This window comes from Gopherus flavomarginatus, chromosome 13 (genome assembly GCF_025201925.1).
Source record: "Gopherus flavomarginatus isolate rGopFla2 chromosome 13, rGopFla2.mat.asm, whole genome shotgun sequence".
In the NCBI taxonomy this organism is placed as follows: Eukaryota; Metazoa; Chordata; order Testudines; family Testudinidae; genus Gopherus; species Gopherus flavomarginatus.
Window position 1 is genome coordinate 8638044 of NC_066629.1, and position 19927 is coordinate 8657970.

General features: G+C 57.0%; 2 protein-coding genes and 1 pseudogene across 7 annotated transcripts in view; 2 read left to right on the top strand and 1 right to left on the bottom strand.

The window, feature by feature from the left end:
- LOC127033620 (dynamin-1-like protein) overlaps positions 1–7536 on the top strand; it is a 171974-nt gene extending 164438 nt beyond the window's left edge. For 3 of the 6 annotated variants that reach the window (XM_050921608.1, XM_050921605.1, XM_050921607.1), the window contains 13 exons: positions 32–180; positions 438–524; positions 863–1025; positions 1785–1905; positions 2161–2292; positions 2684–2890; positions 3112–3232; positions 3976–4131; positions 4927–5016; positions 6044–6142; positions 6889–6998; positions 7134–7293; positions 7364–7536. In XM_050921608.1, the coding sequence (XP_050777565.1) occupies positions 32–180; positions 438–524; positions 863–1025; positions 1785–1905; positions 2161–2292; positions 2684–2890; positions 3112–3232; positions 3976–4131; positions 4927–5016; positions 6044–6142; positions 6889–6998; positions 7134–7293; positions 7364–7420 (1652 nt within the window). In that variant the 3' untranslated portion in view covers positions 7421–7536. The remainder of the gene's footprint in view (positions 1–31; positions 181–437; positions 525–862; positions 1026–1784; positions 1906–2160; positions 2293–2683; positions 2891–3111; positions 3233–3975; positions 4132–4926; positions 5017–6043; positions 6143–6888; positions 6999–7133; positions 7294–7363) is intronic. The other 3 variants (XM_050921606.1, XM_050921610.1, XM_050921609.1) reach the window with 1 other exon arrangement.
- The window catches only part of LOC127033622 (dynamin-1-like protein), a 245769-nt gene that overhangs the window by 1652 nt on the left and 224190 nt on the right, over positions 1–19927 (top strand). The gene's annotated exons all lie outside the window — the stretch shown is intronic.
- On the bottom strand, positions 9384–13604 carry LOC127033559 (protein FAM3A-like; annotated as a pseudogene).

The window sequence follows — 19927 nt, forward strand, 5'->3', positions numbered from 1 at the left end:
CATTGCATGCCCCCTGTCCATGTACTGTCAGCTTCGGCGCAGAGGGAAGTGCCGCTGGGGCCATGGAGCGTGTCTCAGGGCCTGCCATGCCTCCCTGTCCCCTCTCAGACCTTCACCGACTTCAGTGAGATCCAGCAGGAGATTGAGACTGAGACCGAGAGGACGACAGGAACCAACAAGGTAATGAACACCTGTGACAAAACCTCCCCAATGTTTGTGTGTGAAACCAGGAGTCCTGATCCCAGCCTCCCACTACTGTAACCCACCAGAGCCCACTCTCCCTCCCAGAGCTGGGGAGAGAACCAGGAGGCCTGGCTCCCAGCCCCCCCTGCTCTAACCCACCAGACTCCACTCTCCCTCCCAGAGCCGAGGAGAGAACCCAGGAGTCCTGGCTCCCAGCACCCTCTACTATAACTCTGTTGGTTATTGCCCTGCAGGGGATCAGCCCGGAGCCCCTGTATCTGAAGATCTACTCCCCACATGTCCTGAACTTGACACTGGTCGACCTGCCGGGGATCACCAAGGTGAGAGGCGGGTGCCCCATGGCGTTGGGGGATGAGATGGGGAGGGATCCTTGGATGGGGTGGGGAGGGGTAATGCCCCACTGTGGGTGTCTGTCAAAGTTGCTGCTAAAGGGATATTTCCAAAATCTGGCTTATTCCTGTTCTCACTGGGAGACCTTCCCAACTATGGACCCTCAACCAGTCAATGTCTATAACCATGAGTCCTGGCTCCCAGCCCCTCCTGCTCTAACCATCTGCCCCTGCTGTCATCCCAGAGCTGGAGAGAGAACCCGGCAGTCCGGGCTCGCCTGTATCTTGTCTGGCAGGAGCCTGCGCTCACTCTTCTCTCCCCTCTCCAGGTGCCTGTGGGGGACCAGCCCCCCGACATTGAGGGCCAGGTGCGGGAGATGATCCTATCCTATGTCTCCAATCCGAACTGCCTGATCCTGGTTGTGACAGCTGCCAACACCGACGTGGCCACCTCTGAGGCGCTCAAGCTGGCCCGGGATGTTGACCCCGATGGTACTGATGTGAGGGGCTCCCCCAGGGGACTAAGGGCATGGGTGGGGCTGAGAGCTAGTGGGCTGTGAGCCCTGCATGGGGGGAGTGGAGGCAGATGGTAAGGGGGATGCAGTGGATTTACTGAGTGTTTGATGCTGCAGCCTTCACAGAGTCTCTTTAGGGAGTGCCACCCCTTTTAATGTGCGAGGCTCTGGCTTTGTTCCCCTGTAAGTCCCTTGGGCTCCAGCCCCCCTGTTCCTCTCTGTGGCTGTCCACCACTCTAGGGGAGTTTGGGTCCCTAGCGGAGACTTCAGCCCTGCCAGGAGCGCTGCAGGCAGCAGGGACTGGGAGAGATGCGGGGCGGCCATAGCAAAACCTGCTTATGTTTGTTGGACCCCTGCAGTCTGGGATCGGAGGGCCCAGGCTAGAGAAGAAAAACCAGGCTTAGGTCAGAGTCTGTGTCAGCTGAATCCCCTGTCCTACTGCTCCAAAACCTCCTGGGGGTCTGCCTCCTGCCCTGGCTGCACTGTGTGGGCTCCAGCGGCTGTGCCGGCCCAGACACGGGTACCCAATTGAGGGGCTTTCCTGGTGCTGTAGGAATGCCACCTAGCGCCAGAAACACTGGTCTGCCAGCACAGCACGGTCTGTGCTGGGGGTTAGGTCACCCTTTGGGGTTTCACACCCTGACCCAGGTCACTAGGTGGGTAAGTAGCTTGGGCCTAGGTCTCCATCTCTGAGCCTGGGCCTGCCTGATCATCCCTACCCTCTCCTCTCCTGCAGGATGCCACACACTGTCCGTGGTCACCAAGCTGGACCTGATGGACGCTGGGACGGATGCCATGGACGTTCTGATGGGCCGGATCATCCCTGTCAAACTGGGCATCATTGGGGTGGTGAACAGGTGGGTAGGAGGGTGGTGGAGTCCGGGGAGGGGCTGTGGAGATGTAGGGCATGGGGGTCTGCTGAGAGGTGGGAGGGGCTGGAGTGGAGGGGGAGGAGGGTTCTGGAGAATGTCTTTGGTGGTGGGATGGGGGTGCTGTGCTGGAGTTTGGGGGATTGGAGGGGCTGCAGGGGGCAGCAAACCCAATGTTCCCCACCAGCCTGGAATGGGTGGGGGGAGTGGGGACAGACAATGACTCTGTCCCGACCCTCCCAGGAGCCAGCACGACATCAACACTTGGAAGAGCATCACTGAGTCACTGCAGGATGAGCAGGTCTTCCTGCAGAAGCAATACCCATCGCTGGCCAACCGCAACGGCACCCGGCACCTGGCCAAGACCCTCAACCGGTGGGTGCCAGCTGGGGCTCTGCTCTCCCTGGCGAGGGGCACTGGGGCCAGAGGACTAGGGCTGGGCAGGGGGCAGTTAAGGGATCTGTTGCAGAGGAGGGAAAGGACGGAGGGCAGATGGAATAGAAGTGAGCCCATTTACAACTGACCAGGGGTGTGGATGAGTATCATACCTGAAATTCTGTAGCAGAACTCAGTGCCGCTAGAGAGTGGCCAGGAGCATGGGGGGCAGCAGGAGGAGCAGGGCAGCACATGGTGGCAGGAGACCCTGGAGTCACCCCAGCGGAGGAGTTAAGCCCTAGCTGTCAGCGCTGGGTGCTAGAATGATTCCCTGGAAATTCAGGAGCCGGGAGGCTGGGTTAGACGGGCCAATTCCTGTGCCCTGCCCCAGGCTGCTGATGCACCACATCCGGAATTGCCTGCCGGAGCTGAAAACCCGGGTGAATGTGCTGACGGCCCAATATCAGTCAGTGCTGCAGAGCTATGGGCAGCCCATCGAGGACAAGAATGCCACGCTGCTGCAGATCATCACCAAGTTCACCACCGAGTACTGCCACACCATCGAGGGCACGGCCCGGAACACTGAGACCTCAGAGCTGTGAGTGCTGTGGGGGAGGCAGACCTGCCCCCTCAAGGGCAGGAATTGCGGTGCAGATACCTGGGAGCTGAGAAGTCAGGGGGCATGAGGGTGAGCGGTGCTGAGAGGCAGGGGTGTGTGGCCATTTTGGCGGGACAGGGGGAAGGCTGTGCTTTGGCTACTGTTTCTATGCTCCCTCTGAACCCTTCTGTGTCTCTTCCCCCCACCCCACCATCCCCCAGCTGCGGGGGTGCCTGCATGGGCTACATCTTCCACGAGACGTTTGGCCGGACGTTGGAGTCCATCGACCCGCTGGCTGGGCTCACGATGCTGGACATCCTGATGGCCATTCGCAATGCCACAGTATGATACCCCCCCGGGCAGTGTCCCCTCCACCGGCCCCTGTTCTATTAATTTAGGTGGAATAAATGGGCCACAGATGTTCCCATGGCCCACTCACTGTCCCACATTGAACAGTGCGACATGAGGTTTGGTACCCAGAGACCTCGGCCTGCCCAGCACCATAGCAAATGCCACCCGCTGTCCTCGTAAACTGTTGTTAATGCTAAAGAGGAGACTGCAAAGCCATGGGCGGCGTGTGAACAGCTGGCTTTGGAAGGCTAGCCCCTGGCTTGGCCCGTACCACCCTGCCCCTTTTGTCCCCCTTTCTTTGCTGGAGCCTGAGCACCCCTGCCTCTGTGGCTGCCGGCCACCCCCCGTGGTACCTCTTACCAACCATGCCCCAGCCTTGCATGGTACGATAACATTGCCTGATTCTACACGGTAGGGACCCCTCCCCCACATGTACCACATTGGGGATGGTACCGAGCCATGACGGAGGGGTAACAGACCATAGTGGACTGCGGGGCGAGTGTGTGTATGTGCCCCCCTCCCAGTCCCCTGGAGTGGGATGTGCCCACCCCACAACACCCTCAGTCCCATCTCTCTATGGCTGCCTGGGACCGACTAGCCCCCTCCTGGCTTTCTGTGCCCCACGAGAGTGGAGAATGGGATGAGGCTGGGTGGTGACGGGGGGTGGGGGTGTCTCTCTCTCTATCCCCACTGGAGAAGCCACTGCTCTGATGGGGTCCCTGCCTCCCCCTCAGGGCCCCCGTCCCGCCCTCCTCATGCCTGAGGTCTCCTTCGAGCTGCTGGTGAAATGTCAGATCAAGCGTCTGGAGGACCCGAGCCTGCCCTGTGTGCAACTGGCGCTGCAGCTCCTCATGCACATCATTCAGCACTGCTCCACCTACAACACACAGGTGCCCCCCCGCAATCATCCATCCCTGCTCCATGTACAACATGTGGGTACCTGGGACCCCCTCCCCCCACAGCCCAGCTCCTATCATCCATCCCTGCTTCACCTATAACACACAGGTGCCCCCCAGGGGAGTGTCTGACCTTAGGCCAGTGCCTGTGGTTTGCCCCACATTTTCCCCAAGGGGCTCTGCCGGGGCTAGCAGAGCCCATCCAGCTTTCCCTGCTGCACAGTGCATTCATCTCAGATAAAAGCGTTAAAGTGAGAACACAGCGTGAAACCATCCCCCTGTCGCCAGACCTGCTGTGCCCCTGGTGTCCTCCATCTTCTCCCTGAGCCCTCCCAAGTGCGTGCTGGCTTTGCCCCCTGGTTATGGTCTCATGTCTGTTTCTGGGTTACATTCATCCTTGATACCTGATACCAAAGACCCTTCTCTATCTCCTGGGCGCCTCAGGCCTGCTCTGACCCAATTTGTGCAATCCCCCTGGGGTGTGTGTGATGGTTTGAGGGGTCCACCCAGACCAGCGAGGGGTTCTGTGACCCCTGCCCTGTAACCTGGGTGCTGCGCAGGTGGGGTTGGATTCCCTGACCCCCATGGGCTCTGACAGTAAAATAACATAGCATGCAATCAGGTGGCATAACTACTTTTTTTACCTCTGGCCTGCACTCATCAAACACAGCTGGAGCAGTCTCTGGCTAAGCTGTGGGCCCATTTGTGTCCAGCACATCTCAATAGCCATCTTTTGAAGTTTCAACATTTCCAAGATCTTTCCTCTTTCTCCCCAACCCCCCGCACCAGGAGCTGCTGCGCTTCCCCAAACTGCATGAAGCGATTGTGGAGGTGGTGACAGGCGTCCTGCGGCAGAGGCTGCCCATCACCAACGAGATGGTAACACCCCAGGGGGAGGGGGCTGCTATGGGACATCTGGGATCCATGCAGGGTAGGGGCCTGATATGGGAGTGGGGGTTGAAGTCTTTGTCCTAGGGGAGATTGATTGGATTTAAATCAGCAAGTGGGAAAATGCACTTTAAAAAAAAGTTGGATTCTCACTGGCTGATAACCATTAAACCATGTTAATTTGCAGCTAAATATAGTCTTTACACTAAGTGTTGTGCTTCTTTCTGCAAAGCAGGTGGATACACTAGAGTTATACATGTTTATTTAAACAATTATGTAGTTGAACCTACATTTATTCAGAGTTTAATTTTCTGGTATTAGAAAATGGTGAATGATGCCTTGTTATTAACTAGATAATTAATAAAAACAATTAAATGCTTTTCTGGGCATTTTTAATGGAATTCCAGTTTCCATCCGAATAGAGCTTGACACAAATTACAAGTAAGAAAATTAAATTACCTTTAAATGTGCTGGGTCCAGAAGAACAAATGTCAAGCAAAACGTGTTTTGCACTGAAAACTGATCTGTTCAACACAGGCCTTTCACTATGTCCTTTGAATGAAAGTTAAGTGTAAGAGGGGGAGGGATAGCTCAGTGGTTTGAGCATTGGTCTGCTAAACCCAGGGTTGAGAGTTTAATCATTGAGGGGGCCATTTAGGGATCTAGGGCAAAAATCTGTGTGGGGATTGGTTCTGCTTTGAGCAGGGGGTTGGACTAGATGACCTGCTGAGGTCCCTTCCAACCCTGGCAGGTCTATGATCCTAAGAGGATGTGCAGTTTGATGTCCTTTAAGATGTCAGCAGCAAGCATGTGCTGCTTTTGATTAAAATCCATTACAATTCTGGCAACTTGTGTTAAGGGCTAAGCTTACAATACTCTCAATATTACTTTAAACAGTTTCACAATAAAAATCACATTTATTGAGTTTAAATTAAATCTTGTTTTGTTTTCAAAGCTCATAAGGTTTTTTGTTTTGAATCCACCATGGTGGGCCCCATCCCATCTCTCTCCCATGCAGGTTCATAATCTGGTTGCAATCGAGCTTGCCTATATTAACACCAAGCACCCGGACTTCATGGACACAGCGCTGGTGTCTGCCTCTGTCAGCACCAGCAAGGTAATGCTTCTCTGCTCCTGTATCCCACTGCTGAGCCTCTTCCCCCACCCCTCCTCCACTGGATAAGAGTGTCACCCCTCTTGACGTGGCCAGCTGGTCTCTGCTGTCCCCAGAATGACCCCCCTGCGGAGGGGAGCTGGCGTTGGAAGAGTGACAAAGTGGAGGATGCTGGCATGGAGGAGAAGCCCAAGGGGAATGCCCAGCCCCCCATGTATTCCAGCCCCAGTCGCTCCCATGCTGTCAATCTGCTGGACACAGTGAATTACACCCTTCCCACACAGGCAGGTAATAGTGGGGTAGTGACAGCAGGAGATCTGTGTCTGAGCCAACCTCAGTGCTCTGGCTCCCATTGCGCCTTTTCAGAGCTGCTTTGCTTCCAAGGTCAGCAGGGACCATTTTGATCATCTAGTCTGACACACACACCCTGCAACACCCATAGGCCAGAGAACTGCCCCAAAGTTATTCCTAGGGAAAAGCTGGCCAGTGCTGGACAATGCACCACATTCCATTCTTTCACTCTTAATGATTTCTGCCTTCTTTCCAGTCTCAATGTCTCTAGCTTCAGCTTCGACCCACCTCGTTGGAGAATGTTCTGACCTTTGCGTGTGATCCTAGCGTTGTGCTACTGGAACTGGAGATTGCCTGGCTTTATAACCTTACTACTGTTATCCCTGGGAGAAGGCCCTGCGTGGTGGGACCCCCCCCCCTTTCCTTTGAAGGCCCATGCCCTCTCTCTTTTCCCACAGCCCATGCCGGCCACATGGAAGCTGAGCCAGCAGGAGCAGTGGGATTGTGAGGTGGTCTGCAGACTCATCAAATCCTATTTCCTCATTGTGCGCAAAAGGATCCAGGACAGGTAAGATTGAGGGGGTGGGGGGGAACGACAGACAAAGGTGTGAGGCTGCAGCCCCTCTCCTGGACCCTTAAGGGCCATGGTTAATTGAAAGGGCTTGAGCTGGGTGCCCTTGTGACCTCTGCCCCTCCTCCACAGCGTCCTCAAGACAATCATGCATTTCCTGGTGAACTATGTCAAGGACCATCTGCAGAGCCAGCTGGTTGGACAGCTATACAAGCAGGAGCTGCTGGACATGCTGCTTACAGAGTCAGAGGACATGGCACAGCAGCGCAAGGAGGCTGCTGGGCTGCTCCAGGTGAGGGAGAAGGGGGGTGTCAGGTCTCTCTGCCACCCTACCTTTGCTAATGTCTTCTATCTCCCATCAGGCTTTGCAGCGAGCCAGCCAGACCATCTCTGAGATCCAGGAGACGCAACTCTGGTGAGGATGGCTGGAGAAGCTGAGTTTCGAGACACCACACACACCCCTCCCTCTGGTTCTTTGCTGCCTATATATCTGAGCCGGTATGATGGTGGGTTGGTGTTATGGAATAAAACCTGTTTGCACAAAAAGCTGGCTTGAATTCACTGAGTGGCTAATGCAGTATGGGCGCCAGCCTGGCTCATAAGAATGCTTTTTAAAGAACTTCCTTGCATTTGTTTTAAACCTGCTGTCTATTATGGGAATAAGTAAATAAGGAAAAGTTATCTACTTTCTCAACATCACTCATGATTTTATATACCTCTATCATATTCCCTCCCTTCCCCTTAGTCTCCTCTTTTCCATGCTGAAGAGTCCTAGCCTCTTTAATCTCTCCTCATATGGGACCAGTATGCTCCCTACTCTGTTAGCAGCCTATACTGCCATTTTGTTCTGTCCCTTGGTGCACAGTTGTAGTTGTCCTTGTCAGCATGACCTGCAAGCCCAGTCTCGTATGTTGGAATAAAGGATGGGAAATGCCTCCAGCTCTGAGCAACTCCTTTCAGGTGGCATCTTGGGATGAAATGCAGGGATGATAACCATAACCACACAAGAGGGTCTTAACATAAACCAGAACCTAGGAAATGTAGAAAATTGATAAGGGAACAAAGAGAATCTAAAAATGATTGAAGTTCTTCACACTTTGCTTTGGGCTTAGCTATCTTTCTGAGAGAAACCTTAGTGACTAGTTCTGCAACTTCACATTTCCTCAATTTGTCACCTACAAAAGCCAGCTCAGATTTGAGAATCTCTCTAACGTCCTCAGCTGTAAAGACTGAAGCAAAGTTTTGTATCTCCATCATCAAGGGGCCCCACTGGTTGTTGTTTAGCAGGCTTCCTCCTTTTGATGTACTTAAAAACATTTTATTACTACCTTTGGAGTTTTTGGCTAGCCCTTCTCCTGACCTGCTCCTCCAACTTATCCCAGAAGGACTGGGAAAGAGATCAGGCTACTCTCCCTCTCCCCGGGGGTTAGGGGTGCCCCATATCCCCAACTTACCTTTCTTTCTCCAGCTGGAGACAAGCTCCTGCCCTGCCCAAATTCCGTTGTCTGCCCATGGCGCTGACTGCCAGGGGAGAAGGCCTGTGGCCAAGCCCCACAGCCTGTGCCTTGTCTCAAACTGCTCAACAATCTCACAAAACTAAATGATTTGGGCAACAAAATAACTCAGGCTATACATACAATATGATAGGGGCTGATTTAGCTACAATAAGACAGTTTGTAGAGGCTGTCAAAAAAGCAAACAGGATGTTAGTCTCAGGAATAACAAATAAGACAATCTTATTGCCCTTTTATAAATCCATAGTACGCCCACATCTCGAATACTGCATACAGCTGTGGTCGCCTCATCTCAGAAAAGATCATCTGGCACTAGAAAAGGTTCAGAGAAGGGCAACTAAAATGATTAGGGGTTTGGAGAGGATCCCATATGAGCAGAGATTAAAGAGCCTAGGCCCCTTCAGCTTGGAAAAGAGGTGACTAAGGGGGACTATGACAGAGGTCTATAAAACCATGAGTCATGTGGAGAAAGGGGATAAGGAAAAGTTATAAGTGGGGTTTACAAGGGAACTGGATAACTAGCCAGGCTGGGTAAGGAATGGAGTCCCCAGCCTCTGTCTGTCAGGCGGGTGGAGATGGCTGACAGCAGAGATCCCTGGTCACTGCCTGCTGGGTTCACTCCCTCTGGGGCACCTCCGCAGCAGGACACGGGGGGCTTCCCCCCCGCCTTCTTCCCTGCTCGGAGGCAGCAGCCACTGCTGCTCCCTGAGCGGGGGCCGTCCCCTGCTTTATCGCCGCGCTGTTGGCCGCACCTGCTAGGCTGCCGCGCTGGGTCCATGGCCAGTTCTCAGCCGGGGGGGGGGAACCTGGTCCTGCTGTGTCCTGGCCCGGGGCTGGGAGTCCCCTGGGTGGGGCTCTGCGCACCAACTTACCAGCTGCTGAACCCGCCACTGATTGAACCAGGAGCCAGGATGGGGCTGGGACACTGGCTCCGCCCGGAACCCTGGTTTCCCTCCCGGTCCGCCCACAGGGACCTGCAGCTGGGGCATCTTTCCGCGCCAGCCCCCTCGCTGCCCGTCCGCACCCGGCCCCCGCAGCCACTGCTTGGCCCCCAGCACCAGGCTTCTCCCTCAAACTCCGGCTGCTCCTTGCCCTTCATGAGGCAGCCGGAACCTCAGGATCGCTGCCCACGGGCTGAATTGCGGCCACTCTCACTGCAGCTCCTAAGGAATCAGCAGCTACTTCGACCCCCCCAGAGCACCGCCCAGAGGAGCAGCCCCAGGAACGTCCTAGGAGTGGGGGGGGTCTCTGGCCCCAAGTCCTGCATGAGCCGAGGGCCTCGCCCCACCTCGGCAAACATCAGCGTGAGCTGGCTGACCCCATGCTGGGCTGGCTGCTCCCAGCAGAGCCCTGGGCCCTATGTACAAACCTTGGGCAGATTATGTCCCCAAACAACCTGCAGCTCAAATGCGTTGAAGTGCAGCCCGTTGCCTCTCTTCTCTCCTGGGTCCGGACCATGACTGGCGCACACCCCTTTGCTTTGCACTGTCGTTGAACTCCTGGCGCTCAGCAGAGTCAGTCCTCAGAGCTGTTGTGTGGATGAGCCTACGCAGGTGTTAATAGCTCAGCTGCCAGTCAGCGTCCCACAGGTGAGGAGGGGGAGAGCTAGCATGCCTGTCGGGGCATACCAGCCACAATCTCTTAGGCCTGGTTTGCACCAGAAATTTACATCAGTGCAGCTACAGTGTGAAGAACCTGAGAGAGGCAGCAACACTGACCCACCCCTGGTGTAAACAGCACTAAGATGGAAGAATTCTTCCATCAACCTGGCTATAGCCTCTCGGGTAGGTGGATTACCTATGAGGATGGGAAACCTCCCCCCGGCCCCCTGTTGGCATAGGTAGCTGACACGGCACTGATGGGGTGTTTGAAGTGCGGACATTCCCTGCACAACCAAACCCGTACTACACATGGCATTTGGAATCCCTCCGACACCTGTCTCAAATACGAGCTCTCAGGCAGTGATTCTGCCAGCATTCCTGGTGCAGCCTGCCCCACTTCAGTGCTGAGACATTGATTCCAGTGCATGGGGGGGCAACAGAACATTGAGGGCTGGAGTGACAAGGGGCACTCCCAGCATTTATGCTTCCCCCCCGGCATTAACAAAACCCCTACTCAGCTGCTTCCAACACTGTAGGCATCTCTGTCCCCCCAGGAAGGGGCCACAAAATAAGGGAGGATCATATTTTTAACTAAAAAATGGAGATTTTTTTGTAATTAAATACATTTTTGTTTTTAAAAATAAAAATATAAAATGACTTGTGAAATTAGCTCCACCTCCATGAAGGTCACCCCCCCAATTCCTTGTCCCTCCCTCAGGGGCCCACCCTACAACCCTGACCACAGAGGTATCTATGGAACAGACCACACTAGAGTGACCCCGCAGCATGGACAGAGACTGCACTGATGGAAGGGGGCTTTCCAGCAGTATAGGAACACACATCCGGGGGGGGGGGGCGGTGTCCAGCTCCCAGCACAACCCTCTCTCTCCACCTCTGTTTTCCAGCCAGTGCACCCTCATCCTCTTCCTTTATAGGAGCCAAGCCTGCACCTCCCCAGCTGCTGCTCATCCTTAATTAGCTGCCTTCCATCCCTCTCCAGGATGGGCTAATTGGACCACTCAGCTGCCTGTTAACTCTTCACCTGCCAGCATGGGCCACATGTCCCTTTGGGGGGGGTAGGGGGTCTGCAGAGGTGGATTCTGGGAGACACTGTTTGTGGGTCTTTGCGAAAGTCCCATCTCCCATGCTGGGTGGAAGAAGGATCCCAGGGAGGGCTGCGTACCGACCACAGGGCTCATTAACCAAAGAGAGGGGAGAGTTCCTGAGAGGGAGGCTGTATATGGGGGCGGTCCTGGGAGAAGGTTGATCCCAGCAGGCTATGCTGGGGGCGGCCCCAGTGGGGGTAGCTCCAAGGGGTTGATTGCGGCCTGGGGAGGGGATGGGTGGGTCTTTTTCCTGCTTATTTTCAGACAGGTAGGGGTTTCTACTGCACCATTTATTGCAGAGTTCATCACAACATGGGTGGGGTCTATACAGAGCCCCCTGCATAGAGTCCTGCAGCTCCCCCCACCCCCCAGCATTGTACACCCCCCCCGGGCTCATCTAGTCTCCGAGCTGAAACCAGTCCAAGGTGCCCCAGTCTCTCCCCCCCCCACAAGCTGTGACCCCCAAACCCAGCTTCTCCACCCCCTCAGTCCCAGGGGCCCCAGACTCTTCCCCCCCACAAGCTGTGACCCATTCCCCTACTGCCCCCCCAGCTTCTCCACCCCCTCAGTCCCAGGGGCCCCACCCTCTTCCCCCACCCAAAGCTGTGACCCATCCCCCCCCAGGCCTCCACTCATGAGAATCTCTGCAGGCATGACAGGACACCCGCTGGCTGGCCCCAGGTCTGCCCTTGGGAAGGCAATCAGCTGGGGATGGGGAGAGGAGTGGGCCTGGCCCCCAGGAAGGGGGAAACAGGAAGGTGGGGGGCCCACCTGCTCGAAGGGGCTTTTGTCCTGCACCCCCTTGACCCCCATGAAGACCCAGCTGTCGCGGAATCCAAGCTCCTTGGCCACACTGCTGCCAAGCTCGCTGAAAATCCTCCACGTTTCTTTGTTCATCCGTGGAGCAGAGCCCTGGCTTAGCAGGAGGATCAGGGCCCTGCACCGAGCCAGCCAGGGCCTGCACCTTGGGGATGGATGGGAGCTGGCACCTGCCAGAGGGGAAAGACCCCAGGCCCCATTCCCCACCCCACCCCCCGAGGCAGCTAGTCCCCGCCCTGGGGCTGGATGTGAGCTGGTGCCCCCTAGAGGGGAGAGGACCTATATCCTGCCCCCTAGCCAGACAGGCCCCCCAACACTGGCCCTGAGGCTCGATGGGAGTCAGCACCCCCAGAGGGGTGAGGCCCCAGGCTGCATTCCCACCTCCCTAAGTCAGCCAGTCCCCACCCTGGGGCTGAATGGGAACCGGCACCCTCAGAGGGGAAAGGCCTCACTGGTCCCGCACCCCACACCCACTTGGTGGCTGGGTCGTCGTATGAGGCCACAAACACCAGGGTTCCCTCATGCAGCATCCGAATGAACTTCAGCAGCTCGTTGATGTCTGGGGTGAAAGATGCGGAGTGAGTGCAGGCCGGGGCCCCCCTGACCCACAGGGTTCCCCTGAGCCTCCCCCCAGGTTCCTGCCTATCACACGGACCTCTCATACCAGGGTCTCCCAACTGGAGCCCCCATGGATTCCCCCCCCAAGCCCCTCCCACAACATCCTCAGTGGCTGCCCCATGACTCCTTGCCCTCCTGCCCCACAGGGCTTCGGAGCCTCCTCCCCCCACACATTCCTGCCTCTCACAGACTCCCCACCCCCGCGCCAGGGTCTCCCACCTGGAGCTCCCAAAGATTCCCCCCTCCCAGCATCCTCAGGAGCTGCTCCCCTCTCACCTCCAGCCCACATGTCGAAGAACCTGGCATCAATGAGCTCCCCATTGACCCCTGGAACCTGAGAGAGAGTCAGAGCCTGCCCCGCTGCAGCCCTCCTCCTTCCCCTGACCAGCTCGCCTTTCCTGCCCCCTCCCCAGTTCCCCCCACCCTCTGCAGCCCCCCTCTTCCCCAGCCCCCCCATACCCTCTGGCCTGCCCAGTGCCCCACAACAATGTTCCCCCTCCCCCCTCACCATTCACCAGGGCCATGTTCAGGCCCAGCCCCACATTGTTCTTCACATGGCTCATTAGCCTGGAATGAAAGTGAGGTGAGAACGTCCCACCCACCACCTACAGGGGAGCCAGGACACCTGGGTTCTCTCCCTGGCTCTGGGAGGGGTGTGCAGTCCAGTGGGCTGGGAGGGAGCCCAGACTCCTGGGTCCACCCCACAGTTCTGACCCTGATTAGCATGCTGCCTTCTCTCACCTCCCATGCTGAGCCCCAAACCTGCAACTCACATTTCATCCTCCAGGCAGATCTTGGGCCCGATGACATTGGCGGCACCGCTGACCAGGCGGAAGGCAAGACGCTGCTCGGGGCAGGGCTGCGGGAGGCCACATTATATCTCCTGGGCCGCGGCTCTGGGGAGGGGGCTGGGGAGATGTGGGGAGGTCGCCAAGACACCCTCATGTCACACACCACCCCTGGTCCCCTGGGCTAGACAGATCCCACACCAGTCAAGGGTGCCATGTCCCCACCATTGGGGGGACAGGCTCCTGGGAGGGGGGCACTGGTGGGGGAACGTGAGCTGAGGGACACAGGACTACGGGAGTCACCTATTATATGGGGGAGTGCTCCTCCCCCACCCTATGGGACTAGGACACCCTCCACCCCTGCCAGTAAGGACACCTGAGGTGATGCAGCAGGGTCCCTGCCCCTGTATCTGGGACCCAGCCCCCTGCTACCACCCCCATGGGGTCCCGGCTCCCGGCCTGGGACCCAGCCCCCTATGGGGTCCCTGCTCCCAGCCTGGGACCCAGTCCCCTGCTACCACATCCCCCCATGGGGTCCCTGCTCCCAGCCTCGGACCCAGCCCCCTGCTACCACAGCCACCCATGGAGTTCCGGCTCCCGACCTGGGACCCAGCCCCCTGCTACCACAGCCCCCCATGGGGTTCTGGCTCCCGACCTGTCCACCTGATGGAGACCGGGTCACATCCCCCTATAAGATGTTCCCCTTTTCGGGTCATCGGGAAATCTGCCTAGGACCTTAAAAAAGAGGTCAGAGACTTGCTGGCTTTGGGGGTGATCCAGCCATCTTCCAGCCCTTGGGCCTCGCCAGTGATGCTGGTCCCCAAAAGGGATGGGTCTATCCAGTTCTGTGTAGACTATTGAAAGCTCAATGTCATCACCATATATGTTGCCAACCCCATGCCTAGGCCTGATGAGCTCCTAGACAAGCTGGGAGGCACTCGGTACCTCATCACCATGGATCTGACAAAGGGCTACTGGCAAGTGCCGCTGGACGCAGGTGCCATGCTGAAATTGGCCTTTATCAGCCCTCTGAGGCTCTATGAGTTTCTAACCCTGCCCTTCGGCCTCAAGGGAGCGCTGGCCACCTTCCAGTGCCTGGTAGAACAGCAACTGAGGGGGATGGACAGTTTTGTCATGGCGTATCTTGCCGACATCTGCGTCTTTAGCCGGACCTGGGAAGACCACGTGTCCTAGGTTAAAGGAGTGCTGGACCAACTCTGAGAGGCTGGGTTAACGGTAAAGGCTGAGAAGTGTAAGGTGGTGATGGCTGAAGTATCTTACCTGGGCCATCGGATGGGGAGCGGCTGCCGAAAGCCAGAACCAGCCAAGGTGGAGGTGATCGGAGACTGGCCTGCCCCCCAAACCAAAAAGCAGGTCCAGGCCTGGTAGGGTACTATCGAAGCTTTGTGCACCACTTTAGCCCCATAACCGCCCCCATCACTGAACTGTGCAAGAAGGGAAAGCCAGACAAGGTGGTCTGGACTGAGCAGTGCCAGCAGGCTCTCCGGGGGCTGAAGGAGGCTCTGGTTAGTGGCCCAGTTCTGGCAAACCCTGATTTCGACAAGCCCTTTATGGTGTTCACTGCCTCAGACACGGGACTGGGGTGGTGTTAATGCAGGAGGATGAAAAGCGGGAGACACACCCCATCATGTTCCTGAACAAGACATTGCTATCCCGGGAGCAGAACTACGCAGCCATCGAGAAGGAATGCGTGGCTATGGTGTGGGCCCTTAAGAAACTAGAGCCATATCTCTTTGGGCGACACTTCACCGTGTACACCGACCACTCTCCTCTGACCTGGCTGCACCAGATGAAAGGAGCCAACACCAAGCTCCTGAGATGGAGCCTGCTCCTGCAGGACTATGAAGTGAAGGGAAGCACCAACCTGATAGCAGACGCGTTGTCCCGGAGAGGGGGCCCTGAACTTCCTCAGGTCACTGGGCAGAGTGACCCCACTCAGTTCAGTCTCGAAGGGGGGAGAGACGTGATGTAGTAGGGACTGTCTGTGTGGGGGATGGGAGAGCTGGGGAGGACATTAGGTGAGGGACAAGATTTTTAAGCCTGTAACCTGAGCCAGGTACGGGGGGAGGGTGTCAGCACCTTTGCCCGGGAAGCTGGACAAAGGAATTGGCCGGCTGGAAGAAGGGCAGTTCAGTTTCTGTTTTGGGCTGGTTGGTTGGAATTTAGGGTATCCCAAGCTGGGATCCAAGCACCCTGAACACCCAGAAGAACTAGATTGAGTGGTCCTGGCTGTGCCTCCAAGCTCTGCTGTAACCTGCATTCCTGTTGTCTAATAAACCTTCTGTTTTACTGGCTGGCTGAGAGTCACTGTGAGTCCGGGAAGAGGGGTGCAGGACCGGACTCCCCCGCACTCCATGACAGGTGGGGTGCTAGGTCGCTGCCCAGCTTTGAGAGCGGACTGAGGAGTAGACATTCCTGTGGGGGTGGGGGTCTGCCTTCCCACCTCGGCTCTGCGAGGGGACTGGGGAGCGGCCGTTCCAGCGGGGGCAGGGCTCATCCTTCCCTCCCTACCTCTGCAAGGGGACTGGGGAGCTGCTGTTCCTGTGGGGGCGAGGTGCTGGGTTCCCTCTCCAGCTCTGTAAGGGGACTGGGGTGCAGCCATTCCTGCAGAGGTGGGGCGTTAGGTTTAATCCCCAGCTCTGCGCGGGGACTGGGAAGCGTCTGTTCCAGCAGGGGCGGGGCAGTGGGTTCCCTCCCCAAATCTCCCAATGGACAGGGCAGTGGCCTATCAGGCGGGGGCGGGGCGCTGCCTTCCCTTCCCAGCTCTTCGAGGGAACTGGGGAGCGGCCATTCTTGCAGGGGCGGGGCACTGTGTTCCCTCCCCAGCTCTGCCAGGGGACTGGGGAGCTTCCGTTCCAGCGGGGGCAGGGCGCTGGTTTCTCTCCCCAGATCTGCGAGGGGACTGGGTAGTGCTCGTTCCTGTGGGGGCGGGGCACTGGGTTCCCTCCGCAGCTCTGTGGTGGGACTAGGGAGCGGCCGTTTCAGCGGGGGCTAGTTTCTGGGTTCCCTCCCCATCTCTGCGAGGGCACTGGGGGGCGGCCATTCCAGTGGAGGCAGGGCACTGCCATACCTCCCCGGCTGTGTCAAGGGACTATGGAGCGGCGGGGATGCGGCGCGGCTTTCCCTCCCCAGCACGGCCAGCGGACAGGGGAGCGTCCGTTCCTGCGGGGGTGGGGCGCAGGGTTCTCACCCTATCTCTAAGAGTGGATTGGGGAGCTGCCGTTTCAGCGGGGGGGGGGGTGTTGCCTTCCCTAACCGGCTCTGCGAGGGGCTGGGGAGCGGCCGTTCCTGTGGGGGAGGGGCGCTGCCTTTCCTCCCCAGTACTGGCAGGAGACAAGAGAGTGGCCATTCCTGCGGGGGCGAGGCGCCATCTTCCCTCCCCAGCTCTGTCAGGGTACTCGGTAGCCACCGTTCCTCCGGGGGCTGTGCATTGGGTTCCCTCCCCAGCTCTTCCAGGGGTCCGGGAAGCGACCGTTCCTGTGGGGTCAGGGTGCTGGGTTCCCTCCCCATCTCTGAGAACAGATTGGGGAGCGGCCATTTCAGCAGGGAAAGGGTGCTGTCCTCCCTCCCCGGCTCTGAGAGGGCACTGGGCTGCGGTCATTCCTGCGGGGGCAGGGCGCTGCCTTCCCTCCCTGGCTCTGCGAAGGGACTGGGGATTGGCCGAACCTGCGGGGGCGGGGTGCTGGTTTCCCTCCCCAGCTATGCAAGGGGACTGAGGAGCGGCCGTTCCTGCGGGGCCGGGGCACTCGGTTCCCCTCCCAGCTCTGTGAGGGGACTGGGCAGCTGTCGTTCCTGCGAAGTCAGGGTGCTGGGTTCCCTTCCCAGCTCTGTGAGGGGATTGAGGAGCGGCCGTTCCTGCGGGGGTAGGGCACTGGGTTCCCTCCCCAGCTCTGCGAGGGGACTGAGGTGCGTCCGTTCCTTCAGGGGCAGGGTGCTCGGTTCCCCTCCCAGCTCTGTGAGGGGACTCAGGAGCGGCTGTTCCAGCGGGGACAGGCGCTGGGTTCCCTCCTCATCTCTGCGAGGGGAGTGGGGAGCGGCCGTTCCTGTGGGGGCGGGGTGCTCGGTTCCCCTCCCAGCTCTGCGAGGGAACTGGGGAACGGCTGTTCCAGTGGGGGCAGGGCGCTGGTTTCCCTCCCCAGTTCTGCGAGGGGACTGGGGCGTGGCCCTTCCTGTGGGGGAGGGGCGCTGTGTTCCCGACCCAACTGTGGGAGGGGACAGGGGAAGGGCAGTTCCAACGTGGGCAGGGTGCTGGCTTCCCTGCTGTCATAAACAGACGTTTAAGGGTTAATGTCTCCTTTACCTGTAAAGGGTTAAGAAGCTCAGTGAACCTGGCTGACACCTGACCAGATCACCAATCAGGGGACAATATACTTTCAAATCTTGGTGGAAGGAAGTCTTTGTTGTGCTGTTTGTTTTGTTCTTTGTTCGCTCTTGGGGCTAAGAGGGACCAGACGTGCAACCAGGTTTTCTCCAATCTTTCTGAATCAGTCTCTCATGTTTCAAAATAGTAAGTATAGCCAGGAAATGTGGATTAGTCTTATGTTTGTTTTCTTAACTTTAAATGTTTCTTTTGCTGGAAGGATTTTTACCTGTGTTTGCTGTAACTTTGAATCTCAGGCTAAGGCAGTGGGTGGGAGGTCCCTCTGGGCTATATAAATCTGAATACCCTGTAAAACATTTTCCATCCTGATTTTACAGAGATAATTTTTACTTTTTCTTTCTTTAATTAAAAACTTTCTTTTTTAAGAACCTGATTGATTTTTTTCCTTGTTTTAAGACCCAAGGGGATTGGGTCTGAATGCACCAGAGATTAGTGGGGGAAAACAAGGGGGAGAAGGTTAATTCCTCTTTGTTTTAAGGTCCAAGGAGTTTGGATCAGTTAAGCCTCTCAGGGTAACCCAGGGAGGGGAAAGTCTGGGGGGAAAAGAAAGGAGGGGGAAGGCTAATTTTTCCTTGTGTTCAGATCCAAGGTGTTTGGGTCTTGGATTCCCCAGGGAAGGTTTTGGGGGAACAGGAAGTGTGCTAAACCCTATATTTTTGGCTGATGGCAGCATACCAAATTTAAGCTGATAATTAAGATTAAAAGTGATCATGTAGGTCCCCATTTTTTGGACGCTAAAGTTCAACGTGGGGAAAAAACCTTGATACCCCCCCAGAATGGACCTTGCCTGGGCGGACTCGCTGTGGGAAGTGCACGGAGGGTCAGAGGATGCTGAATGCTCCAAGGAGAGACCCAGGAGGTGAAGACGTGTTAGCTTCTTGCCCTAAAAACGTCTGCTCCAAGGGAGAGGAGGCTCCTCAAAGTCCTGACTGGATTGGTGGGGAACAGTTCCAGAGCATTGCCCGGGGACTCCGTGACAACTGGTGGCGGGGGGGGATGTACTGGACCCCGTGAATGGCGCTGCTTGCAGTAAGTGACTGAGGAGTAGTAAAACAAAGGGGGGATAATGAGGACCAGGTGTGCTGAAGGCTCAGAGAGGGAAGGTTTCAGAGGGCGGTTAACCTCTGGGAGTGTGTGATCAGCAAGAAGGACTGCTGGAGTAACAGGGTCCCCCTGAGCACTGCAGTGAGCAGTCTCAGTAGCTAAGGAGCTTGCCGTTCTGCCCTAGGAGAGAGGATTTTTGCAGTAGCAGGGTTCCCCTGGGGATGGCAGGAGCAGTTCCAGGGGTGAAGAAGGCTGCAGCTCGACCCTGGCAAAGAGGTGGTGACCACGAGAAGGGCTGGCACACCAGGGGTTCTTCCTGGAAACCAGGGGGGAGTCAAGAGCACACAGACCTGTGAGTCCAGAGCCACTTGGGAACGGTGAAGTGATGGCCTATCACCATCTCCTTGAGAAGGACATTGTGATCCTGTGCACAAAGAGAGGGTTACGCACGGGGAAGTTGACCAAGGCACAGTTAATCGTGCAGTTGGAGGAAAGGAACTGCTCTGAGGAGCAGATTCCTCACCCAGATGGGGCTACAAGAGGATCTGGGAGCAGCTGGATTAGCAGCCAGGCATCCCTGAGAATCTGGTGCCCAACCAGATGATGGTTTTCACGACTGGGTTCCCCATCAGAGGATCGGAGATGTATGGGATGGGAGCAGAGCCTGAGAGTGCGAGAGGATCGTGAGAGAGAGCAAGAGCCTGAGGAAAAGCTGCAGGAGAAGCAGCAGCAGCATGGACTTTGCATGGTGGAGCACAGAGACATAGGGAACTGCCCAAGGGTCAGTGAGGAAACATGCCCAGGGTGGCGAGACCCTGGGACAGAGAGAAATGTGGTGGTGCAGCCGCAGATGCTGAGGGGCTGTGGGACCTGGGTGACGGTCCCTGGGGTGAAGCCCCTCGTCCTGTCTATGGCCTGGATCCCTGTGCAGACCCAGGAGGGGTCTGGCTGGCTGGTCGTTGGGGTTCTCCAGGATATCGGCTGGGAGGCCCCCTTGGGGGGTGACTGTGTCTCTTTGGGACAGGATCCAGGCC